Source organism: Plectropomus leopardus, chromosome 15, assembly GCF_008729295.1.
Source record: "Plectropomus leopardus isolate mb chromosome 15, YSFRI_Pleo_2.0, whole genome shotgun sequence".
Taxonomy (NCBI): Eukaryota; Metazoa; Chordata; class Actinopteri; order Perciformes; family Serranidae; genus Plectropomus; species Plectropomus leopardus.
Window position 1 is genome coordinate 9861137 of NC_056477.1, and position 27701 is coordinate 9888837.

The window sequence follows — 27701 nt, forward strand, 5'->3', positions numbered from 1 at the left end:
CAAGGATAAGGGACTTAGGAAGACATTTTTCATTTTGTGTGTGGCAAAGGTTTCTTCTGTGAAGATCTGTACTGTAGAAAATTAAAATAATTAGTTGGGGTCGTTTTGATTTGATTTGATTTGATATTAATCCCTTCCTCCAAAGTTGACATTACGATACGAAATGTTTTTAAATTACACCAAAACGAGAGAAAACTGTGCATCCATGTATGAGTGTGTTGGTGTCTGAGTCTATTTCTGTCTTGCCTTTTGTCTTTCTTTTTGTCTCTGCCTGTCTTTGTGGGCACTGTCCCTCCCAGATTTTTGCACCTGCACTACATGCTGTGTCAGTTTTCCCAGTGGTGGCAGTATCTTGGCAGTCCTCGATGCAGAACCAATAACACAGAGGCGTGATCGTAAACACATCAGGATCTTGGCACCGTGTAAATGTGGTAGGAATGCACACACACATACTTACATGCATACACAGAACGTATCTTTACCCTTTGCTTTAAGGTTTCTTTTTTTTTTGAGGTTCCAATTTAAGCAACCAAGTTTTTGGTCTCCATGCATTGACATGGCTGACCTGCCACAGTCCCCACCAAGTGATGAAAACAAAACAAAAAATACTCACAGATGGCATTTACTGCCTTTAGCAGAATGTGCTAAGGAAGAGGCAGCCAAAAGGCAGCTTTGTTATAGAGTTACCTGAGAGATGTGAAAACATTTACTGCTCTGCTGACACTAAATTAGACCTTCAGCCAACTCTTTTCACACAGATGATATTCATTCATGCGTTTATTTGTTAATTCATCCATCCATCCACCCATTCAATTTACACGTTTAAATATTTGGGGTCAACAATCGTAGCATGAAACTTATTACAGTCAATCTGGTGTGATTTAAATTGCTCACATATTGTACATATTGTAATATTTGTTTATTACTGCTGAAACAACACGAACAAGGAAGTTTGTTTTTCTCACAAAGCAAGCTTCCTTGTTTTGCTGATTACCAGTTTTTCTTTTGCAATCGTGTTGTGTAGAAGTGGAGGATGGGATTTTGTAACATCACCTTAAAAATGTTTCATTTGCTGTGTGTGTTTCATTAGTATTTCTGAATTTAAAATCAAATTTAAATTTAGCACTGGATGTTGATTGTGTTTGGAATTTTTGAAATCAATATCTGAGACTGTCTACATTTGATAAGTGAAAGGACAAGTGGCAGTGGAGAAATGAAAAAAAAAATGCTGAAAATTTGGATGCAGGCCCTGCTGCAACATGGAAAGACGCATGTTTCAGTCAGGATCACTTAGGGTAAAAAAAAGCCAAAAAGAAAACCTTTTTTTAATTTACGATATGATATTTGGCAGTATGGCTCTGTTCTGGGACCTCTCTGTCCTTCCACATGCCTCCGTGGAAAGCCCAAGGCAGAGAGAGCACATCCCTCTGCCCTTCCACAGGCAAATGTCGAAAGCCTGAGGCAGAGAGAGTACCACCAAAGACCCCTGGTCCAGAACAGAGCAAGCATCAACGAACATCAGTGATGACAGCCTGTTCTCACTCCGAACTTGTCAAATAGCACCACTCTGTCAGTGCTCGCGGCGTACAAACCTGACGCCAAAAGCTATCTTCTGCGTCCAAGTGGAACGCAGCTGGACGGCTTCAGATGAGAACACGCTCAGACAAAACTGGTGGTGTTGTCATTATACTCTAGCGGGTGGCACGGGGCACATCCACACGTAACGCGCACTGGGGCGTCATTTGAGAATGTGGCCGAACAGCGTAATATAAGAAGCGCAGGTGCACTTATAGGGCAGGTGGGTGGAGAAGTGGATGGGTCTCACAGACTACTAATTTTTGCGTGGGAATCTGCTTCCTGTGTGGATGTGTGTGTGTGTTTTTCTACACTTTACTATGTGGTACTTTTGCCTAAAACTAACCATCTCTGAATGTGCTGTAGAGTAAACATAAGAACTGTGCAGCTTCATCCCACTACATGTGCATTTGTTGACATCATCGTAACTGGCTGTGTGATCCCACCATGTACATTAGTTGACAGCACCGTAATGGCATCCCAGAGCGTAAACAGCTAATGCACAAGGATGCCTAAAATGTCATGAGTAGACACGGAAGGTCACTGACAGAGTGGCACTATGTGACGTGTCTTGATGAGAATGTTTTGGAAATGACATTGATAAGTTACACACAGCGTGAAAAGGAGAAGCTGGGGTGGAGGCGACTTGCAGAGGAAACAACCTTTGTAAGCAGGATAAAGCAGTTGAAATAGGGCGCCCTGAATGAGATTTACCCATTACCTGCATATAAGGGAATCATGTGGTCCATCAGCTGATGTAGCTGGGATGTGAGCCGAGCTTGACACTGTGGCCTGCCTGAACTCTACACTCAATTTTTGGAGCCTGCTTTGCCCTTTGAGGGTATTTTGAAGAGCAACTCTCAGCTAACTGGAGCTGTATGTTGATACCATAAAAATCTAGGAAAATGACAACCAAGTTGATGATTTCAAAATATGCGGATTATCTTTTTGTCAGAAGACCAGCCTCCAATTTAGAGTTTGTTTGAGGCTACATCTTATGTTTTATTCATTGACGAATGTACTTTATTGTTGGTTGTGATGCATCCTCTCTAGTCCAGTCATTCCTGTCTCTCTTGGTAGTACATAGATGGGCCTGAAGTGACTAATAAACAAATCCGCAAGTATTATTAATTCCATATTTGAGACTCAGAAGCAATTTGGAGGCAAATATATCTACTTGAGGTATTTTGTATCTAATCATATTTTTAATTAACTGAGTTTTGAACTTCTAAAAAATCTTTCTGTAATCAAATCTCTAAATCTGAATCTAAAGGATGCGTGCTGTTGGTGAAGTTATTTGATCAAGAACCATACACACACATTTTTCACTGAAGCGAGAAACTTATTTTGAGATTTTGAAGGAAGGAGACACCTCCTGGCCTTTACAGTTTTCACAAGTATAAACAAAGAAGTGGAGTTTCTGAGTTTCTCCACATTGGAGGGAAACAAAGCGAAAGTGTCATCTACACTGGCCTTAAAAGATAGCGTCTTCATATAACCTCTTCTATAAAAGGCTGAATAACTTGCAGAGTGAAAATAACTTACATTTTCTGTTGTTTTTCCTCTTCTCCATCTTTTTCACTCACCTCTCTGTCTGTTTATCATCCAGAGGGACATGATAAACAGCCTGTCAATTTTAATAACGTGAAATCGTTTATATCTTTATTGTGTTGTGTTGTCTGTCATGGATAATAGACTGCTCAGCTCAGCCATGAAACATGTTTTTGCCAGTCAATTTTAAGGTGATGCCATACATACATGATATTTTCATTTTTTATTCTGAATACATGAGTGTGCAGTATTGAATCATTTATCAATGAACTGTCAACTGGGACTCTGCTTGGTGTCACTGGTACAAAAGGTCTTGATTCTTGCTGAATAATTCATTGGTATAGGATATACAGCTTGTTTAGGGCATTGCATACACAGTGGCTTTATCCCTGCAGAACTTTGACGTTTCCTGAAATGTCTGAATTTTGTTAATTTTAGTCACGTCAACGTTGCGGCCAGAGATGGCAACGTTGGTTGATCAGCCACTACTTTGGTTCAAAATAAGATATCTGCTGTTGGATGGATAAGGATGGAATTTGTTGGTGATTTGTGGTCCACAAAGAATGAATCCTTAATGACTTTGGTGATGTTAAATGATTCTTTGGATGCCATTATAGGTTGATGTTGTTGTTTGAGCCAGCTAGCAGCTGATCATTTTAACTCAATAAAAAGCGCAACAGTGGTGACAGAGCTTATGCTTACCCGGGGTAAACCTGAGAGTGTGCACTACACTTCTGCAACAGTGCCATCCCAGCAGCAGTGATAACCATTGTATGAGCACAGTGCAGAGCAGCAGCAATGAGGTAGCCAGTGGGAGACACACATGCACTAATAGCCACTAGTGGCCAGACCATTTATCACCAGAGCCCCTTAGAGGGGATAGAGGTAACATGACTTCTGTGGTCAGGATGCCATTAATCCACCATATCTTTACAAAGCAAAGAGTGGTTTGCTGCTTTATTTATGTTCTGAATGTCGCATATAGCTCCTTTTAATTTCTGCTTTCTGTCAGCCAGGTGAAACAGTTTGGTTGGCTGCTCTCCTTCCAGCACCTTAGGAGCTGCTGCTGACAGACAGCTGGTTTTGAGGACCGAATGGAGGTCACAGTTAACGTGGGCTGAACAGAATGAATGCTTACACTAAGCGCCATTCAGTTCTTGCTGTTAATGTGAATATTCAGTTAGATTTGTTCCTAAACCAACAAAGATTTTTCCTAAATGGATTTTGATTGTCCTCATGACCTGTGCAATAATTTCACTTCTGCTACTACAGTAGTGTCACCCCTTGTAGATTTTGATTAACATTAGCAAAGTGCAGATATAACAGTGTCCTCATGAGATAATGAGACGTGATGAACTGTTTCCCAGTCCATCAAAACGGTATGATCCAGCATTATCCCAAAAGCCTGGCTGGAATGGCTCTGATTAGTCCTGCATGAAGAGCTAATATGAGTCTAACAACCAAGACCAGATGTGGTCTTTCTTCAGCAGGCTGAGGAGGAGAGGGAGGATATTTATCAGCTCTTAACCTGATTGTATAAGTGCAAAGAGATAAACAGAGTAAATTTGGGTGCTTAAAGGCAGACATGCAGACGGATCTGCGCTGTATGTGTGGGCAGGGAGCACACAAGCACACACACACTGATTCGTTATTACATTACAGCCCTTTGCCTTTGCTTATCTTGATTATTACTCTTATCCCTTAGATCTCTGGGATTTTTAACATCTGGACGTCTGGATGTTCAATTCAGTAACCGAGCCAAGAATCTGCTTGAGACACAAAAAGGATGAACACCCTCATTTTGGCCTTTCAGGTTCAGCTATTATTCTGCACATATAAGGGTTCAAAACTCAGAAATTGTGCTCCATTGCTTGTTTTCTCACTGTCACACTCTCATTCCTTATCACAGGCGCACACACACGCCCCATGAGTGCTTGCGTTTTCAACTGTACCCAGTAAAACCCCCGCTGGGTGTCTTCCTTTTATGAATATTGGAAGATCGTTGTTGGACTAACCAGGTGCACAGTTGGTAAATCATTAGGAAAGGAGTGGAGCTGGGACTCAGGGAGGAGAGACAAAGCAGTATGGCGATCAAGCGTTTGCTCCGTTGCATGCTGATACAAACAAGTGATTTATGCATTGTGTCGTTAGGGAAAGCCCCTTTTTTGTGGCTTGAGTTGGTCCGACTGGGTCTGTCAAAGCTCTGAGCCATGCTGCTAAGTTATCTCAAGCATGGAAAAGCTTCAGCTTCTGTCCCCCTGTGTGCTAGCGAGACAATGAATGCCAGCGAATACAATTTATTGCACAATTCTGTAGTGAAAATTTCCGTAGAATATTGATGTCTGACTTTCAAATTCATGTGTGTCGTGTGTTGACTGTACACATGCTGAGGAGCTTACTGAGGGGAAAGAGAGAGGTCAAAAGATAATTAGATTTGGTTTCTTTATCTAAAGGGATGTTCCATACCACTGATAACAATAATTAATTAGCTTAGGCCTTCAGCATAATTAAAACCCTCAATAATCTGACTTTTGTTCTGACTGAATAGCTGCTGACTGGTGACAGATGGGACCTGCAGAAACCAGGGCGAAACAAGGAAAGTCTGGGGTGACTGATTGTGTTTGTCAACTTGAAGAGTCTGTTTTGTATGAGCCTCCTCAGTTCACTTTCATTTCGTCATTTTGATTTCCTCTGATTGCACTGAGAAGAATATGCGAGATTTTATGAAGGACGCTGCGTAACATGCATCACAATGAACCGCTGCTGACGGCCTCTTCACCTTGAGTCTGACAATGACGGCATTTGGTTATTAAGAAGACTTAAAATTATCTGTGTGGCTGTGGATCAAAGTGATGTTTTGTGGAGCAATGACTGATGACAGGGAGTGGAAATTCAACAAACAAACTCAAGAGTTGTTTGCATTTTAAAGGGGTGATCTGCCGTGTCACCCATGAAGATGAGTTTACTTGTTAAAAAGAGCACAGCTCGGCCTTTGAAAATAATAAAAATTTAATGTCGTCTGGGGAGCTCTCTAGAGTCTGAAAAAATAGCCCTGATTATATTGAAGGGATTTCTGATTTTGCCTGAGACTTCAGTATTACAAACTGGAGGAAATGAAGGTGTTTGTCAGTCAGGGAACATTGAAAGAAAGATGTTATCAAGTTGAATTGTGAAGTGACAGATCTAAGGTTTTTGGCACTAAAAGGCTGGACATTTTCATCTCTGCAGATTCTTTTCTCTAAGCTGGGTTACTTTACACCCTTGTCTTCTACCGGGATCATTACCTGCTGACTTTTTGCCTGGGACATGCAGCTTTAGCCTCTATCTTGTGTTCATGTATGCAGTCATCCAGGGTATTTTTAGGACTCCTTTTATAGGATTTCAGCCCATTCCCAGGTTGTCAAATACTGATGCTTTGTCAAGCCCCTTGGCATTTGATATTGATTTTAAAGGCAGCCGTCAGCGTCTTTATGAGACACACCGGGCTTTCAACTAACTCTCATGTAAACCCATCTCTGACAACACCTGACGCTCGGAGCAACTGACATAGTAAAAAGAGCAAGAAAGTCTGCTAATAGGGATCAGAGATGGGTTAGTCAAACAAAATCATACTTTCACCCAGGAGACTGCAGTTCATGTCCCATGGAAAACCAAAAGTGACTGCTGTTTTAACATAACACAAAATAATTTAGAGTTGTTGCATACTGACATACTGACATCATTCGCTGGGCCTTAAACTGGCTTTCACATACAGAAATCTGCAAATACCTCTGATCTTATTGAATCAGCAGATCAATTATCCACCTCACGAGAGACATTCAGCTGCGAAGGAGATGAAAAGAACTCAGATATACGAGTGAGTCCACAAATTAGCGGTCTATAAGCCTCCCCCCCATAGATACACTGATAGATAGACTAGATACACCTCTTGTTGCACCTGCTGCATCATGCCCACGGGAGGTAGTTCTTACCAACAAGCGCATAACCATGGCATCATATGACCTATAAAGGTGAAAAAAGTGTTTCTTTTGCAGTTTTGTGAAATATGGCTGTTTTGAATTCCTGAAATACCACCTCATGTGAGCGTAAAAACTTTTTTGTAATAAATGGGAGTTTTTTTTTCAAAATTGGCGTGCTTCCATTCAACGTATTTCATATTTACATTCTCATTATGCGCAGTTTTAGGGTTAATGGAGACCTGCTTAGTAAGCCTGTCACCATACTGAAGCAGTGTCCTTTATTTAGGTTAGAACCCTAACTAACCCGCAACTGGGTCAGGACTGTTAATTTACAGCATGTGTCATCACTCTTTCTTTCAGTCTGTTTGATTGTGGTTACTCTCACAGCATGCTACAAGCTTGAACCACAGGCAGTTGACCTCTGAGCCATTACTGACTGATTGCCCTCTCCATGGTTTCCCCATAAATGAAATGTCGAGATTCAGACTTCAGCCAGACTCTGAGCACTTTGACGAAGTGCAATCCCTAGTCGTGTTTCTAGTGATTTTTGCTCATCTGAGTGTGGATGAAGAGTTGTGTAGTGCCGTAATGAGAAATATACAGCCAGATATTTTGTGTAACAATCTTAACTTTGGAAAGCTTTTATGGTGATGGACTGGGGACCCTGATGACAGGCCGTATGGCAAATAAGTTTTGCAGGGAGATGGTGAGAGACTGGGCCTACTTGTATATTCTACTAACAACTTGCTAAGGGACAGGGATGACAGTCGGGATGACAAGTCAGGCTGTGATCAAGGTCAGTGCTAAAATGTCCCCGAAAATGCAGAGTTCTTTGGACATCGTGAGAGGATTTAGGTTTTCTTATTCATGCGAGGAGCGGGATGAAGAGATGCCTATAAAAGGGAAAGCACCAGGCTGAATGTGCACGCTTGAGGTAAGAATAACAGTTTGAATAAAAGTAGACATTGGAGCAAAGAGAAATGATGAGAAAGCAATGTGGAGCTGGGAATGCTTGATAATTCAACACTTCATTGGTATTCAGGTGCTATTATCTCATCGCACATGTCAAGGAGGGACACGGACTCACTGAAACTACACACATGAGAAAATCACCCCCAGGGTGTTGGCTTCTAATTATTTTTCAGGGGGAAAGAAAACATTCTTTCAAATTGAAAAGCCCTCCAGAAAATCAAAGACTGGTGGTATTCAATATGTCATCTGCACCAGCACCCAGCATGCATCAAAATATAAGACTACATGGTTTTTCTTGCTATGCGTGCTGCTGGTGTGCATATTAAAAGTATGTTTATGTAAAATAAATATGATAATTAGTTCTTAGTGATAGTAGCTTAATAGCTTTGGGTTTTGGTCTGGTCAAACTGATTTTTTGGGGGGTTATCTTCTCCATCATTAGTGTTACTCAAGCACACATAGGAAATTCACAGGAGGATATTAAATTTCTGAAACCTTCATGCAGTTGTTAATGATCAGCCAAGGTGTATCCTTTTTGTGCAGGAAGCTGTCAGCATTTTCTATCTCTAGACTTACAGCAATGAAGAAATGAGTTTTACTGTGCTGTCTGCACTATATTTACTTTATTGTATTATATATCAAATATTGTATTTATTGTATCAGTTTTCTTCATTCCATGTCATTTTCCAGGATACAATTGAGAATTTGCTCACTTTGATAGTTTGTAGTAATTCTATTTTACAGACAACTGAGCTGTTGTATCAGTATCAATATGTGACATATATCCAAATATTTACCAATGCAGGGCTGCAACTAACCATTGTTTTCATTATTGGTGATTCTGCCCTTTTGTTTTCAATTAATTGATCATTTATTGGTCAATGAAATGTCAGAAAATAGTGAAAAAATCCCTGTCATTAATTCCCACAGCCTGAGGTGATGTATTCAGATGTCTTGTTTTCTTTTAGACCAACAGTACAAACCCCAGTGATTTTCAATTTACTGTCATAGAATATCACAAAGGAAAAAGATCACATTGTTTGACAGTTTATGAGTGAAAGAATTTTTCAACTACTAAAACAAAGTTGCAGATTAATTTTCTGTCAATAGAGTAATCAATGAATCCACTAATATTTGCAGTTCTACTTCAAAGTGAATTTTATTTTAGAGAAAATGCTCTTTGTTAAAGCCTTCAGATCCTCATTCATATTTTTTTTTCTTTTTATGGGCTGTGTGCGTATTCACCAACACAAACACTTTATTTTCTGAAGACTTCTTCATCACAGTTCCCTGTACCTCTTGGCCTGTTGTCATTAAAGGAGAAGCACAAAACCTTGATTTTTCCGGCATAAACCAAAGATGTCTTTATGATTCACGTAGGTAAAACTTTGTCAGTATTCCTACGTTTTTTCTTTGTTACTGGATGTTTTGCTGACACTCTTCAGAGTAGGAGGTTGACAGAAGAGGCCATTATGAGGTGAAAACGGTCTGTGTAGACCAGTGGGCTACTGTGACTTGGTTATCAGTGTGTTCATGCAGTTCTTGAAGAATCAGACAGTGTGAAATTGCAGGAAGGTGAATGTTGAGGCTCAGCTTAGAGTGTGTGTTTGTCGAGGCCCACATTGCAGGTGTGCTGGACGAGAACCACTGACCGGGTTCTCTTTACCATCTTATTATTTATGATGTGAAAAATATATATCCTGACACCACACTAACTGGGTGTCTTACTTGGAGGTTTTCAACACTTTATTTTACGTATTCCTCCATTTGCATGCTGTTAACACCTCATGTTCGCTTTATATAATGCGGTGATAAATGCTGTAGGTTATCCCCAGAGGCCCAGATGTCATTTGCAGCCTTTATTTGCAGTGTTTGCTTAATCAGCCTGGGCGTAGTCAACAATGGAATAAAATAAATTGGCTTTTATGTCAATATTTGCCCTCATTCTACCTTGATTTATTTGTCTCTTGCTTCACTACTTTACATCACTGCAAAGTATGCAAGATTCTTTTAATACCCGCAGATTAGCAAATATCCAGAGGGCTATAGGAGAATACACAGCACACCCAACATGAACTCCAATAACCAACCAGATCAGCAAGTATCTAAGCCATCCTTCTCATCTACTTACAGCGGTCGCAATATTATGCAAGCTTCCGCACACACACACACACACACACACACACACACACACACACACACACATCCAGCATCCAGATGGAAAGAACTGGTTCCCCACTCACAGGATGCAAGCAAGCCGCTGCTGATGGGAAAGTACACACAGACACAGTGTCAAATAGCCCACCAGGCATTAGGATGATGAGAGCCCTGTAAACGATGGAGGAAGTCGGCACGGTATCCTATTCATGTCTCCAACCGTTCTGTATTTTCATAGAAATATTGCCAGCGCACTGGAAACAGGAAATGTGGTCCGAGGGTCTGCAGTGAGTCTGAGCAGGAAGCTCTGAGGCTCCGTTCCACGAGACCCCGCAGCCAGCTGTAATTGGCTTACACATTCCTCCAAGGATTACCACTCACTCCTTATTTGTGTTTATAAAAAATTATTAAAACATTTGCTTTGGCTCCTTGAATTACACTCAGACAAGTGTCAAAACACACACGGTTTCCACTTGCCTTGTTTTTTCCCCACACATTGGGTGAAATAAACAAGTGGAATGATGAATTTTCATAAGTGTCCCCAAACCCAAACTTTGCTTGTTGCTTTTCTCTTCCTTCTTTACTTGTATTTTTAGAGAGCTCCTTAGCCCCATTAGTAAGAACTGCTAAAAAAAAATGCATAATTTAGACTTATTTTGGCTGCGTTATTGTGTGTAACATAGATAATTAGTTTGCAGAAGAATAGCAGCACTTTTTTCTGTTTTGAATTGCAGTGGAATCATGTCTGGAAACAGACTGCAATTAGAAAACAGGACATTTCTGGTGCCAAATGAAACAGCTCCATTTTTTTGTGCCAAATGAAACAGCTTGAAGCTTTGGGTGATGCCACTGTCCCATTATTAAAACGGAAATAGCACAGACTCAGCTTGTGCAGAGCCACAGATGAAACGAGGAGGACCCTGAACCATTTTGATCTTGTGTGACTCCCGTGGAGTTTGTCGGCTTTATGTGCCAGTGTGCGTGTTGAGCTCACACTGTTTCCCAGAGCTATTATCTATGAATGAATCTGGACTTTTTTTTATTCGCCGGGTGTGCCACCTGCCGGTGCGTCACGGCCGCTCTGGCCAATCCTGACGCAGTGATTCTTCGTGCGCCCTTGGAGATCCCGCGGTGCTCCTCACATCGCCGTCCAATCTACGGCTCGGTGACGGTAGAAAGAGAGCCTCGTTAGCTGTGTGTCATTAGCGCTTTAGATGTGACTAGATTGGACTGTCGTACTGCTGCTGTGCCAAACATGGACCCGCGACAAGTTTGACTGGATTGCCTGTTCTGCTTTTGACCCGCGCACTATCAAAGGCTATGAGGTAGGTGAAAACAAAACTGAAAAAAGAAAGTTTTGTAAATATGTGTCACAGCAAAGAATTTCCCCTCCTTGGACGGATTTCCAGCTGCGTTATTTTGCACGTTTTTCACCCACCGCATAACGCTGCACTTTGAAGTTGCAGACCCAGCTGAATAATATCGATAACTTGTGCGTGTCTCAAAAGCGGATGCGCAACATTGAGACGATAATTTCAAGCTCGTGTTTGGTGTGAATTTGTTTTTAAATGCAAGTTTGGCAAACAAGTGCTTCTGCTGCTCTTCTCCGATGCCCGGCTCAGCATCCCTGCCCAGCCCCTGTGCGCTCATCTAATGCTTGTCCTCCACAGAGGCTTCGTGGCTTCTCAAGCAAATCTTAAAAGTTAATTAAAAACACGAAAAAAACCCACATTGATTTCATATCTTGAATCCCCCAAAGTGAAAGTTAATTAAAAGAAGAGTAAGCGTTGTCACCAAAACGGGTGCGTTTTCTCCCTCTTGTGGCACGTTTATTATTATTATAGTGATCAGATATACAATAAAAGTATTTGTTACAGCACTGCTGTGGACAGAGGAGGAAATTGATTGTATCCTTACAAGGCGAGTGGAAAGCTTTCATGATTTGGGATGTTTATTTATGATGCCCATAGATGGCAATGTGAAGGAATGTTCTCTCAGTGACCTGGGGGGTTTTGACATTGTGCTGGATAATGAGTAAGAGCAGAGGGAATGGCATCTGTGCCATGGTACAAATATTTTCCTTTAACTCCAAGGCTGCAGTTATTCATATCCTAGAAGCCAAAGTGTGAGCGTGACAATACAGTAGCCACTGTATATGAATCACAAACTATTCCACTGTGGCTGCACACCTTGATAGTTCAACATATTAATATGTTGCATATATCAACACCACCAGTGTGTTTTTATATCAATATGTCAACAAAGCCATTGTTAGGGGACAGTGCAGTCAAGTTCTGTGTCACAGTGAATGCACGGTCTGTTACTAGTCTGTTAAAGGTGGAGCAGGAATGTGTTTAGATGATTATGACTTTCCATTGCCTGCTGAGGGGAGAGACGCAGTGGAGGACATTCAGAAAAAGAGACACATGAAGGAGACAATGAGACAGAGAGAGAGAGAGGTGAACAGCAATAGAGCTTTCAGGGCTTGATGTATTGTTTGAGCCCCGGTCAATACCAGTTGACCAGTATTTCTTCAGGCTTACCTCTCATGATAGATGGTGATGTTGTGCACAGTGCTACCACCATATTGATCATCATTATGACTTTCCCAAATGGGCTCGTGGGTGGAGGATAGTGCTTTGTGACATTGGTGAAGATGGCTCCAAATGTCTTTGCTCTTACTGTCTGCTATACCTGTGGTTCTGCGTGGGTGCTGCACATGGTAGCATGTATCACAAATGCAGAGACTTTTGGTTTATTAGTCCTAAGCTTGTGGACATTTACTGATGCTGGTGGAAAAACGACTGAACTGTTGAAAACTGCAAGTTCAACCTACCATAATGTAGGTCATATGTGGGGTTTTATTCTGCTATAGTTTACTAGAACTTCATGTCAAATTTTTCTTTTTTCTTTACCACCAGCAGCACCTCTCAAAATTTTAACATGTTTAATCTGTACAAAAGCCAAATAGGGTTGAAAATCTTAACCTCACAGGGATGACAAGACTCTAAGAAGTCACTGATCCCAGCCATGACTCCCTGCAAAACCCTTTGTGAGTCCACAACTTGTTGAATTTACCACAGAAAATAAACCAATTAGTGAGCTTTAGTGGTGCTTTTTGGCATATTTAAACTCTGGACAGAGCCAGGCTAGCTGTCTTCACTGGTTCCACTCTATGTGCTTAGTTAAGCTAATTGGTGGTGGCTGTGGCTTCATATTTACAGAACAGACATCCAACTCTTGGCAAGGAAGCGGATAAGCTGATAAATTGTTTTTTAAAAGCACAAGTATGAATATCGTACATATCAAACAAAGTATTCAGTTTTAAGTGGGAGTGTGACAGATGTAACAATCAGGGCTGGGTAATGCTTTAAAAATGACAATACCAGCACCAACACCAGTACCCTTTAAAGTAACCTATTGAGAATTTTCCTAAAAACAAACAATGTATAGACTCATACAGAAGTAATCCCTTTCGGTCTTCACTTCACATCCTTATTTTCTGTGTTGGGAACATTAATGGGTGTGTACCTCCACAGCACTCAGGTGAGGTGATGTGAAAAGCTAGTGACTGGGTATTAGACTGTTATCAGCAGTCAGGGTGCTGAAAAAAAGCAAATATGGCTAAGCAAAATGCCAAATTAGAGAATCAGAGGTCGGCTTTTACTTTTAATTTTGCTGGTGAGCGTGTTCCCTAACAGTGAACAAAAATCCTGCATAGTATACCTTTGAAGTAATACTGATACCAATAAAGTGCTTCATTTGATACCTTTCTTTCTACTTTATTTGATACCCATCACGTGATTGGAAGCATTTAGATGTGTAAACTGTCACCAGATGCTACAGATGTGTAGCATAGCCATACTTTTGAACGTTTTGGTCGCAGACTGAGTGAGATGTAACTGCTGCAGTAGTGGGCCAATCACATCACATTAAATGTATGAATGTCTGCAGTGATTGGCTGCAAGGAAACTCATACAAATTGTCATTTTTTTCTAGATTTGGTTGCAAAAATGATTTAGTGCAGGTTTCATTTGACTGGTGAAATTTCAGTACTCCTTGGTACTGTGTTATTTCAACTGATACCTCAAAGAAGTCGAGTAGCGACACCCAACCATTGCAAAGATTAATGCAGGTAAGATAGAGATTTTCAGCTGTTGTGTGATACAGACAAAAGCACTAAGCAGTGTAACCCTCAGGCTGCAGTGTGCACGGGCTGGCACCGCCTGGCTACTTTTAGAGCTGGCAACAGGAGACAGTGATGGGTATTTTACAGGAGTCAGCTGGCCAAACAGACAGGCTAACTCCCCCATTGGGTTTCATTAGAGCTCGTCTTGATGTTAAAGCCTGTTTAATCCACTTTCACAGCCATGCAGACCACAACAGAGCAAAGCACAGTAACTATCTTTAGACAGCACATGGGCAGAAACTTTTCCATCTCAGTTCAATCATTAGAACAATCACACAAATTTCCCTGGAGTTGGCCTCAAAATGTTTTCACTGAAGAGTTTTTCTGTGCAGACTTTGTGCTGGTAATCAGCTGTGCTGATGGGAAAGGTAATTTTAGCATTAGATAGAAAGCTGTCAATCAGTGTCTGCTCACTTAAGTTGTCTGCAAAATGCTGTGTCTATGTAGCGTTGCACTCCTGCCTTGTTTATTCAGTTGTACTGTAGCACTTACAGTAAAGTCTCATGGGTTGGGTGCCTGGCCTCTTTGTCTTTGTCTCCACTCTCTGGGCAGTTACTGTTGTTGTTGTTCAATGTTCGTAGCACCTGTTTAGCCTGAGCTACAAAGTGCTGGGAAATCACTTCAGTGGCCTAATAGAAGCCATATACCAGAAGAAATGATGAACGCATGTCACAGATACGTTACATTTGCATGTTAGCATTTATGGGATATGTTGAAACAATACGTTTCATCAATGCTATGGTTAAGAAGTGGTTAGGTTAAGCACAAAACCACTTGGTCAGGGTTAGAAAGATTAGAATTTGGCTTAAAGTTTCCATTTTGGGGGGCACATTCCTACCATTGCATTTGCAGGAAAACAGCAATGTCTCCGTGTGGTGCCTAAAATGCAGCTGGAAAAGTACTGACAAGTTTTAACAAAATACCTACATTTGAGCCTGAAAACCCATTGGAAAAACACAGACCGGTTGCTACAAAAAAAAACACATTTGGATCCTAAAAAGTAGATGGGAACACACTGACGTGTTGCCACAAAACACTTACATTTAGAGTTTAAAAGCAGATGGTACACACATTGACAGGTCACTACAAAACACCTAGGTTTGGAGCCTATTGAGATGATGAAAAACGCGCGAAAAAGTTGCTACAAAACACCCAAATTTGGTACCTAAAAAGCCGCTGGAAAAACACAGACTGGTTGCTACAGAACACCCACGTATACAGCATAAAAAGCACATAGTGACACACTGACAGGTTGCTGCAAAACACCCACATTTGAAGCCTAAACAGCAGATGATAACACTGACGGGTTGCTACAAAACGCAGCTGAAAAAACACAGGTTGCTACACAACGCCTATATTGTAGCTTAAAAAGCAGATGGAAAAACACAGATGGGTTGCTACAAAGCACCCACATTTGCAGCCTAAAAAGCAGACGGTAACCTTGCTAAAACACAACCGGTTCTGTTTCGTGTGGGTCTGGATTAGTGGTCTGCAGTGGTCTCACCAAGTAACATGCCATCCACCATGTACTTATGGATTTCAGAAACATACTATGCCAATTTGTTTTTCTTGTGACTGGGCTGCCTAATAAGCAGCTGGACATTTTAAGCAGAAATATATTTATATGGCCATTAATATAGATACACTTCATAACTTCATTTTAATCGTCATTATATATTGGTGCCAAATGTAAACAAGAACTTATTGACTTAACAATTTTTTTGTTGTCTCATGGTTATATTACTTGCAATAATGGTGCCCTGAGGATGCAGTTGAGTGTGTTAAACTGACACTCATCACTCACTGACCTTTACTAGTTGTTATAAGCTTAGTTGGAGCTGCCCCTTATTGGTGGCAATAAGGTGCTCACTTCAGGGCTGTTAACAACGGCTGCTCCGTGTTTACCTTAGGATATTGTGTGTCTTCAGTACACAGCAGTGCGCACACACACAAATCAAGATAATGCAAGTGAGATACAGTTCAAAGGTCAGGTATTGGGCTGGAAAGGAAGGGGGATTTACGGAGACAGGCTGGAGGTCAGCAATGTTATGTACATACTGTATGTTCATGTAGGTCTTTAAGGTGTTTAAACTCTATAGTGGCTGCACGTATGGATCTGTCAGCTGTAACTGTAAATGTTGCACAGCCCGCATACCAGTATTTCCATACAGTTTACAAATGTCTAGCAAGCGGATATCCTCCACTGCAGCAGTAATCTTTATTCTGAGCTTTTCTTTGTACATGTTTAACGTTTTTTTTTCTGTCTGAATTTTACGCCATTTTTTCTCTTTCACTGACTCCCCCTGTCTTTGTCCCTCTGTCATTTTCACTGCCTCTCTCTCGCTTTCTCAGACTGACTCGACTCATTCTCTTTACTTCTGCTCTCTTGACAATGTAAACCTCACTTGAGGGAATTCAGATTCATGTCTAATATATGACCGCTCTTTTATGTCTGCTCTGTCTGTGCTTAGCAAATAAATCAATAACAAGTTGCCCTCCCATCATTTTCAATGGAGGTCCAGAGGGATGGACTCCAGGTAAAAGAGAGCTGTGCTGTACACACAGAGAGTGAGAAAAAGACATGGGGGAAGGAGACAACAGAGAATAATAGAGTGCTTGTGAAATATGTAGACTGCGAGTCAACAGAGAGCGAATCTGCAGCAGCTCACGTAATGACTGGTGTAACACACAGAAAGGGAGGAATTATCACAATGATGGATGTTTGACTTGGCGTGAACCAGCCCCTCAATATTCAGCCTTGTATTTCTTTGTTTCGATTAATGTTGCCATCATCGATGGCTTGTTTATTATTCTGAGTTAATGTAGTTTCACACAGCATTGATTACATTAAAGATTGCCTTGTAAATTAAAGTCTAACATACAGTGTGTTTTTCTCATTGTAGCACACTGATCTAATCGGATCTGATCAAAAAAGAATCCACAGTAGGTCTGGAACATTGAATCTTATGTAAAACTAAAACATTTTTAACAAGAATTTGCTCTTCGTAAACAATTTGAGCTGAATGTTTAGTCCTTTTAATAAACGTACAGACCGTTCCTTGCAAGTTTAGAGTGTTAATAAGATAGGAATTATCCTCTGTGGACACATTTGTATTGGCCTCAGTTTTATAGTGCTCTACAGTAGCTAGTGCGAGATCTTGTTTAGAGAGAGGTATCTAGCTCTCTGTAAATATATGTGAGCTGCTTCTGTGAAGGAAAACTTAAAATTGGGAGAGAAGAAAGAACCTAACAAGTGTAAAATACAAAAGCAACTGGGGCAAAGAAAGAGATACAACAAAACTAACATCTAAAGTATTTAAAGAGGGGCTGAAAACACAGTGATGCCGTTCCACAATGCCTCTTTTCCTCTTATAAAAGCTTTGCCTTGATATTTTAAGAATAGTTTTCTGTGAACGTTATTGATTGTGTTTTTCCACATTGCTGAATTCTCCAAAGTCTGCCTTCTACATCCTCCTAACAATGCAGCATTTGTTATTTTGTTTTCTTTTTTCATTTCAACAAAAAGACATGCAGTGTGCAGCAGAGACATTTATGTAGGATTGAATAAATGCTCACAATAAAGTCAAACACTTTCACTCGTCAAACATTTTGTCTGACAAGCATAAGGAAGCCACTTCTCAACATTAAAGCAACACTATAGACAAAGTCATTTGCAGTTATGGGTAATGATTGCAAAGTGACGATGATGTCTGTCAGCGGGATGTTTGATTGGATTTGTCAAACTGAAGGAATTCAAAGAATACCACATGCAGTGAAATGCTGTATGCTCTGAATAGCAGGATGGTGGGGTTAAAAGCAATGCTATTACACACAGAGATGATGAGTAGATAGAACGCTGTCACACCTGCTAGGCGATAAAATGAATATTTATGCATTTAAGATAATTTATAATTCATGATGAGGATCTCTTGTGACAGATGTTGATGTACACAAACAAACTGCTGTTGGTTCAATAAAAAATGATACTTAAGCTTCTAAATGCTTGTTTAACTGAAGCCAGCTTTATTTTAGTGGCCCAATATTACAAGTCATAATTTGCCTCAAGGGGCTTTGTAAACTTTAGACCCTCAATTCGATGAGGAAAAACTTACCCCACCACCCCCCAAAAAAATCCCTTTAATGAGAAAAAATTGCAACAGAGGGGGGATCCCTCTTCAGTGGGCATCAATCTGATTACATATCACTTACAGTGCTCAGGCACATGTGAGTCTGGGATAAGTCAGGATACCTTTTTAATTTTCAGTGTGAGATGATGGCAGACAAATCATATTTTACTAATGTCATAACAAGAACCTCATAAATGAAACTAAATTGAAAGTGTTTGAAGTCTAATCACAGCAACGTAAAGTTAGATTAGATGCTGCTGTGTGATTAGGCTCCTGTCAAAATGAATTTGTCAGAATTCATCAGTTGCCACGTTCTTTTTAGGGCTCCGCCGTGAAATACTTGGCACATTACAACTGAAAGAAATGCAGCAAAAAAAAAATCTCCATTTGTTTGTTTCTGTCTGACGCCCTCTCGCTTTTGTAATACGGCTCATCATATCAAGTGAGTCAAATTGTGTGTCAAGCAGTCGGCTTTAACACGCATCCTGACTGAATCAATTTTTTTGGCTTTGCTATGTACCGTCTCCAAATCATGTCAGAGGTTGGAGGGAGGTGAAGAACTTTGTAATGTAAATTACTTATCTTTGCTCTTTTATAGCTTCTTCATTTCACACTTTTTTGTGTGGTATTTTTCACTGGAGGAAAAAGAAGCTGATGTCATGAGGACTAGGTGAACTGTATTAGATTCGGTTTTCAATTTAGGTTAAGAAAAATGGCAAAAATGTAGACAGTATAGTTCCCCATAGATTTGACCCTTGGACATATTTTAGACATGGTTGAGAGCTGAAATTGGTTCAGTGTTATGCTTTTTTTCCGCAGTTTAATCTTCATTCACCAATGTGTCGGCACTGCTGTTGTTTTGACAACATCCCTCTTAATGGGCCACCATAATTCAGAGTGAAGTATAGGCCTCTCTTTTATGTAACACCTGTCACACAATTAAAACGGCGTGACTGATGTTTCTCCAAATCAGAACTAATCATAAACTACTTGTGGAGCAGCATATGGCACAAGAGACACTGAATGGGCACGCCATTATGTTTACGGAGAAGATCATAGCTGTGGGTGTCGATTAAGGACACCATCGAGGATTTTTACACAATGCCAGGCTCATGGGATGCAGTTTTTAAAAGGCGAGCGAGTGCTTTTTCAAGGGGACTTGGAGTTGGCGATTGGCCGCTGTGCCAACCTGTTAGAGCTAATATCTCTGCTGAGCTGCTGCCAACTGTGTTTTTGATAAGATTTGGGCAGGGCCACTGTGCAAAACAGCAGCAATTCTATAAGCTTGCTATACAGTGTGTGGTGTGCTTTAAAGTCCTGCACCTGCTCAGCTTAGTGTCTGACATGATGTGCAACAGGCATGAGTAATGTCAGTGTATGTAGACATCCCCTCAAACAATCAGCTGTTTTGATGCTGTGTGTGGATTTGGGTGCATGTTTGTATATGTTTGCACGACATTTCTTGAGGTGGAGGGCCCATTCAAACTTCTTATGATGCCTTCAAGAAAAATGTCTGTGCAACATTTTGTCTGAATAGTGCTCGTCCCGTAAATGCTGCAGTCATGCTTTGGGGATCAAATATTAATCTTTTTTTTCATGTTACATTCATAGAACTAGCTGATTGTTTACACAGCTGGTTTTGATTACACCAATTCACCTGTTTCATCCGTCTCACCAAAATTTGTTTGTTCTACATACACTCGAGCTCAACGATGCTTGAAGGTTGCCTCTTGTTGTTGTTTTATGTCTGTCTCAGTATTATCACCAGCTCTACTTCCCACCAGATGTCAAAGATGGACTGACGTTTTCAAAGTGAAGTCAAATGAACAACTCTTCTTGAAATTTCGATTTCCTAGTTTTTGCCCTGAAGGAGGTGTAAGAGTGACAATTGGCCCCATTCTTTAAGGGAGTTCAAACCAGCACCTGTCTTTAAGTCTTCCTCTGTTTGGTTTGATTGACATTTCAGAAAGAAACAGGGAGATGCAGAACTTGTACCAGGCTAGGGCAAGATGTAGCACGAGCCCTCTGGCTAAACTCTGTAGAGGAAAATTAATCCAAGCCAACAAGACTCACAGCCCCCAGGCCAGTGAATCAAATCCTCAGCTGACATTTCCATGAGTCTAAAGCAACAACAGGGTATGAAAATAATTTTACTCCAATTTGCTCTCTTGTCAGTGTGTGTCTGAAAAAGTGTGCGGTTCAATACTTTGTTGTGAGTGTTTTACTGCATAGTGGGGTCCTCCTGTTAGACAGGTTGAAAGCTGAGACAGAATAAGACGAAGGACACAGATGTGCAATGTTCCAATGGGGATTTTAAGTGTTGCATAATAGTAACAGGCAGACAACAGCCTAATTATAAAGCAGATTAAGTGAAACCCTCTGAGTCCAGCAAACATATTGAACATTCTGCCAGGACGGACAGACGTGCAATAGATATCGTAAATAACAAATGAAATACAATTAATATATTAGGTTTAGGAAAAAAACATAGTTGGGCATTGTCATGTTACATACTTAAAGTAACACACTTATTGTAATGTTACATAGGTTACATTTAAAAAAGTAAAGTTACAAAGGTAACGTTATGGAAAAGAAACATGGCTGACGTCATGTTTCGTATTTAAAGTTACGCCTGTGACATAGAATTAAGTAGGTTAAATTCTAGGAAAAGAAACATGGTGACAAAGTACCCTAAATAACTCAAAGTTTACTTAGTTTCACTTTGCGCATGTTACGTACTTAATGTAAGATTATGTTAGTTAGGTTTTGGAAAGTAAAGTTAGGTAAGGTTGGTTTAGGCAAGTAAAATTTTACTATGTAAAGTTATGTCGGTTAGGATTAGGAAAGTAAAGCTATGTAGGTTAGGTTTCAGAAAAGAAACATGGTGACGAAGTACCTTCACTTGGGACATGTTACATACTTAATATAAAGTTAAGTAGGTTCAGTTTAACAAAGTAAAGTTGGTCAGGTTGGGTTTAGACAAGTACCGTAAGTTGAATTTAGCTATGCAAAGTTATGTTGGTTACGATTAAGAAAATAAAGTTACATGGGTTGGGTTTAGGAAAAGAAACATGGCTGGGTGTTGTCATGTTACATACTTAAGGTAACGCACTTAATGTAAAGTTACGTATGGTACGTTTAGGAAAGTAAAGTCACATAGGTTAGGTTAGGTTTTGTGCATTGGCCACGTGATCGCAGCCTTCATCATTCCGTGGTTAAGATACAAATCACTGGCTCATGATTATGTGGATTGTATACAAATTCTGGTGCATCACTTTCCATATGAACGCTTTTTTGAAAAATATAAATTGATGAACAATCTGTGATAATAGAAGTACTCCAATCATTTACTCAAATAGCAATACCCCAGTGTAAAAATATGAAAGTCCCAAGCTGGATGCAGTGTGGACCCAACTGAACCCCCAAAAGTTGAATTAAGGAAATCAGAATTAAAGCTCTAATATCAGTGTACACAGCTAACAAAAATAATGCAAACCAACAATTTTGATTAGTATCTTGAGACTCCCTGCCATGATCAGGGAAGGCCTATTTTCCTTTGCTGGTATTATCACTCCTCTTTGTTTTGTGGATGGACTGGTGTAAACCCTTAACACTTCCCCAGGGATTACTTCCACTTAACAAAGTGATAATAATCTGGAGCCCATCGCAGAAATATGTGTAACTTGGCATGGCATGAAAGCTTTGTGGGGAGAAGGGCAATGACATGAATCACTGGAGTAGGTTTTAAGATCGGTCATCTGTATTGTGTTCATCCTTATCAGCTGTGCAAACCCTCTGGCAATAACGGGCACAGGCTTTATCGTAAGGCTTTGAGAAGGAAAATTCGTAGAAGTATTTTTGTGGCCTTCCACTTTCAAATCGGTGTAGAACAAACCGGGCAGATTCTGAGGTATGACAAAAATAGGGGTGATTTGGTGGACCACTGGACAGCCAGAGTACATTAACTTCAGTGGTGTTTTTGGGATGGAAAGCAGGCCCCAAGCAAGAAAGGATGGATGGAATTGCCTGGCATGTCTCCATACAAAGTTTCTGGCAGGGTATGTTGGTAGAAAAAAAGGAAACTGTTTATTGGCTTCATACCCTCTGTGTTTCTTTGAAATGTAATCATAACCCAGGCTGGGCATATTTATTGCATATACAGGCAACACACTGGAGTTGTGGGAGCTTATTATTTATCAATATTTATTCAACTAAATATATGGTGTAAACATGAAAATACAGTGGTTGAATCAGTTTGATTTATAAAGTCTGAATTCCTGGCAAAGAGCTCAGCTTAAATCTCTTCAAATCAAAGTGGCAAACAAGGACTTATTCTCCAGCAGTAGCAAAGCTGGCAGAGACACAAAGCAAGACACCATTTTACAGAGATCTCAGTTTGGGAATTTTGCTGCTTCAAAGAAATCTGCTCGCACTGACGAGGATGAAGTAGCACAACTATTTAGTACTAAACAGTTAACAACACTTAACAAGTGTAGCTGAGGCCAGTGGAAAAGTCATTCATTTTTGCAGGCATTTGGTCATAAACAAAGGACTGACAATGTGACAGTTTGACCTAATGATGATAGAAAAGTAAGGGGATTACCGATGTGATTAGAATTCATCCTGATACCTGACAAAATTCATCAAATTTGCTGGTTAACCAAATTTATGCAGTCCATCCTGTAGTTGACAAGACATTTCAATGTGAATCTCATGGTGGCGCGACTTGAAAAGGAAGGGGATCATCAACATCAGCAGAATTTGTCCTCTAGGAACCATTAATTTGTGTACATAAGTTAATGGCAACAGTGATTTATATCTTTTCTGCCTAAATCTATCCTACCTAGTGCAATTTCAGACTGGTAAATCCGCTCAAAACCACACTATCACTATGCACTGTGCAACTGCTTCCTCAGCTCTGCTCAGGTAATGAACAGAAAGCACTGAGAAGCCTCCATTGCTGGATCTGGTGGAAATGCACTATTGGAGCAGATGGCCAGTATTGTCGTCTATAGTGCCATACCGCTTGCGTGAAAATGAAATTCCAACTTCGGCAGCCTGTTGTCATTCACAAGTCTTGAAATACTACCAATTGGTCAATTATTTCAGCATCACACACCGATGCCAAAAGCCACCTTTTTGGCGGTATAATATGCTGTAATGATGTGATGTAGGGAACTAGAAAGTCCCCATAAGGCAGGTGGGAGGGGAGTTGAATGGGTCAAACAAATCCTGGACTTTCATGTGGGAGCCCTCTGTTCGCTTCTTGTATTAATGTTGAGTCAACACATGTTTTTTGTCAACCTGACCACATGCATTTGTTGCACAAGGAAATAAACATGAATATGAGGTGTTTAACCAACATTTTAAGTTTATTTTGAAATGCATCTAACATGCAGAAACTTTAAATTTCCTGTAAAAACAGAAGTGTATTTTGACACAAGACACAATGCATTGTACAAGCGTAAATTGACATGCTATCCTGGAACATCAGCAGCAGACACAGGATATAGTGCTCAATATGTAGATGTAAACCTCACTGCAGCAATAGTTGGCCAGTTTGGATGAGAATTTGTAGACTTTGATGCCACTGTGGTAAATTAAAAAAGATACTGTGGAAGACTGCACTGCTCAGTTCTACAATTTAGTTTTATTACATTTATTTATCAGGGACCATGAACAAAACACATTAATCTTGCACAAGAAGTAGACATGTATTGTAACAGGTTTAGCTTCTAGTTTATTTCTCTCTGCACTCCCTGTGGCTGCTGAGATGAAAGGACTGAAAGCAACAAACAACTTTTTCACCAGGATTGTTTAATTTTGCAACAAACAAAAACTTATGCCTTCATAACAATTTAACAGATGCTATAATTACATAATAATTCTGCCCAGATTGGCTTTAAATAATTAAAACTTCCAACAGGGCACTGGGCTCTAAATACTGGGAGTGTGATTATACAGAAGGCTTTGAGCTGGTAGGACAAAGTGCACACACACTTGTGTTCGCAATTTTATTTCATTAAAAAGCTACATGTTGTTGATGACCCTGAGTCAACTTCTCAAGTTTTCTCTCAGGCTGTGCCACCTCTTTGTTCCTTTCTCTTTGCTGCTCATGTTTATTTAGCCACTTCTTTTTTTTTTTAAATCCAGATTAGTCTCACTAAAGCTCTTTAAATTAATCTCATTAAATCTTTTTCAGCAGAGACATGGACGGGCAGTTACAGTTTGTAGTCATCTGCCTCATTTTCCTTAAGCTCCTATCATTACATCAGTCACATTCTGCTTAATCCTGAACTGCTGAGAACCACCAGGGAGGCGGGATAACCCTGCGACCTCTTTGCCACCTCTCTATTTATTATTTGCACGCTAGATATTGGGATCTGAAGTGATACAATGAGTTAACAATGATTGACGGTTCTTTGGAAAGAAAGTGACACTGTCTGAGTCATTTCCCTGTTTTGGTAATGACCCCTTTTATTGTATCTCAGCTTTGGCAGCAAGTTTGAGTACAGCACTTTGCTCTCCATGTATCATAATCAGGATGTGGCAGAGGTTATTTACATTGTTCACAATCCAGTGTTTGGGCTCCTTCTTAAGTCCATGGTTGGTTTCCAAGCACTATTTTTCACTAATGTGAATAAAGTTAATCATATAACCGGAGTGATCTTGTGTTTAATAACCAGTGGTTTGGTTGAGTTGGGATTGAGGCCGCTTGGCTGCTGTATGAAATGCTTTGTCACTGAAGACTAACATTAACAAGACAAGAATACTGATGAGGGCTAGAGACTCCAGACAGTCGAGATTCCTCGACGCGTATGTTTTGACTCTTTCAGTTTTATGGAGCGCCAGTTGTCTCTGCTGAATACGTCTACGAGCTGCTGAAGGGTGAAATGAGAAATCTGTCAAAATGCCTAAAACATAGTTGTTCAGTTGGTCATATCGTTCTAATCAGGTTATTTAATTAAATGGAACAAATTGTGCGGGCAGATGTTTCAGCTGTAGCTGTTTACCGGATAATTCTTTAAGTGCAGTTTGCTGTTTGTCCCTGCAGCTTTGACAGGATATGCTGATTTAGGCAGAATTCCACTTAAATGCTTCCTGTAGAAACCCGTCAAACAGGCTGTGCAGGATGTTTGTGTGTTTGACCCTCCTCTCAACATACGGACAATAATACAGGTAGCTCCCTAATTGAGTGTTACTCTAACTGGGTGTATAAGAGACTGGGAGCTTGAATAAGAATCCATTTGTCTCTTTAATTCAAAAAGCCATGAAAAAAACGACAATGCACATCGCAGATGGCTGCATCTGAGGCAGACATTTCCCCTTGGAGCTTCAGTCACTTTTCTTTGTTTTACAGAATAAAATTGGAAAGCGTCACTATTGCCAAAGTGTAAACATTTTCAGCATAGTTACGTAAGTTTGTTATCATTACTTCCCCACCATTTGAGCTGGAACAATTTAATACCACAGAGAAAAATAATTGCTGTTTCTGTCACTGTAAGGATGTTGTTTTAGTTTTCCTCCTTATTGTAACAGTTTGCCATAAATGATAGAATGTGCAAGTATCTAACAAGTATGAAAAGAAGTTTTAATTATGTCGTATTGTTAGTGAATCAAGTGCGTCCCTATTAGGAGATTTTTTTGTGTGTTTTTAATAAATCTCTTACCGCCTTATTTGATTCACTTCTGCTGACTTTTGCAGTCTTTGGAGGTCTGGATGTCTGAGATAAAATCAATTCCTTCATAGTAACATAATTCTGAGGGCTGGAGGCAAATGAAATGAGACATCCTTTGTCTCTTAATATGCGCTGAATGTATTTGCTCGCAGAGTGCTACTGGGGCATTGTTATTCCTGAGTTTTTAAATTTACTATAGTATTTATTTACACCCAACATCTACTCTACTTCTTGCTCAACTTTATCTTTGATAGAAATACTCCAGTCTATGCACACTTCACATTAATTAGCTTTTACCCTCCAGACAAAATCTCTCACAGCCAATAACGGAGCCTTGTCGTTGAGATTGTACGGGTGTGTTCGTGTTCAATGCAAACATCAGTCAGTGGAAGTGACAGGGCCCAACCTAACACAAGACTTGTCAAACAGCGAGGTCATTGGATCTCTGCCCCCACCTCATCCATCAGAATGGCATATGCAGATGGCCTCTGTACATCCATAAAAACTCCAGACATCAGTGGCTCCATGTTTAACCTGCTCATATGTCTTTCAAAAGACCATTCATTTCAAACTTCATGTCTCTGGAATTTGAAAAATTGTAGCATCTGCTGATGTTTTATTAGATGCTGCCTTTTGAATTGCATACTTTATACTTTCAGTATGTACTGCAGCTGCCCTCACATAGTACTGTTGCATGGAGTATGCATATTGGGACATACTACTGCGCCATAACATTGCGCCTTGAACTTTGACCCTTTGGCACATCAATCCTTTGCAATTGTAGTGCAAAATTAACAAATCTGAATGGATTAATTATGAACACAAGTCACTGGACATGATGTGATGAGCAAACATCACATTGTTGTTCCAGTAACCCTTTTTACAAAAAGTCCCTTCTTTACTCCACCCCTGCATGTTTACACAGAACCAAACAACAGCTGCGTTAAGACACTCCAATGTGTGATTTTAGACAGCATGCCAGCATCCCGAAATCAAAAGACGCACAACGGGCGTAATGTGTAATACAACAGCTTTGGCCTCTGTCGTAACATACAACATAAGCGTTGGCATGAACAATAAAAATGGCATAACATGGCAAGAACAATCCTTTACCATCCTTGTCATAAGGCTATTGATCTCATCCTCTGCACAGAGAGTAAGTAAGTCCTAGACCTTGTTGTTTTGCCAATTTGCAGACATTTTCAGCTGCTGTTCTTCTTTGAGTTAGCTGCTAACTGCTGCTAGCTGCTTTTTAAATCTCCTGGTGGTGTGTGCACATATAACATGTAGCTCTTTAAAAACCTCTGGCACCACCAACTTAGTTTCAGAGCAACATCAAGTAGTTTTTTAGGCTTGATCAGGACAGGATTTAGTCTCCCTAAATGTTGTTGTTGCCTGTAGTTTGTCTGGACAAATTTTGGCGCTCCATCCCCCAAAGTCACTCGCCTGCTGTATGTTAGGAACAGGTGTTGCACCTAAATGTGCTGTCATC

The 27701-nt window shown here is 40.3% G+C and overlaps 1 protein-coding gene across 3 annotated transcripts in view; it reads left to right on the forward strand.

Moving 5' to 3' along the window:
* chrm3a (cholinergic receptor, muscarinic 3a) overlaps window positions 1-27701 on the forward strand; it is a 108616-nt gene that overhangs the window by 327 nt on the left and 80588 nt on the right. For 2 of the 3 annotated variants that reach the window (XM_042502806.1, XM_042502805.1), the window contains exon 1: window positions 11336-11539. Coding sequence is in view for 1 of the 3 variants with exons in the window: in XM_042502805.1 (XP_042358739.1) it covers window positions 11535-11539 (5 nt within the window). In the remaining 2 variants the exon portion in view is untranslated. Of the gene's footprint in view, window positions 1-299; window positions 432-11335; window positions 11540-27701 lie in introns of those variants that run through there. The other variant, XM_042502807.1, reaches the window with a different exon arrangement.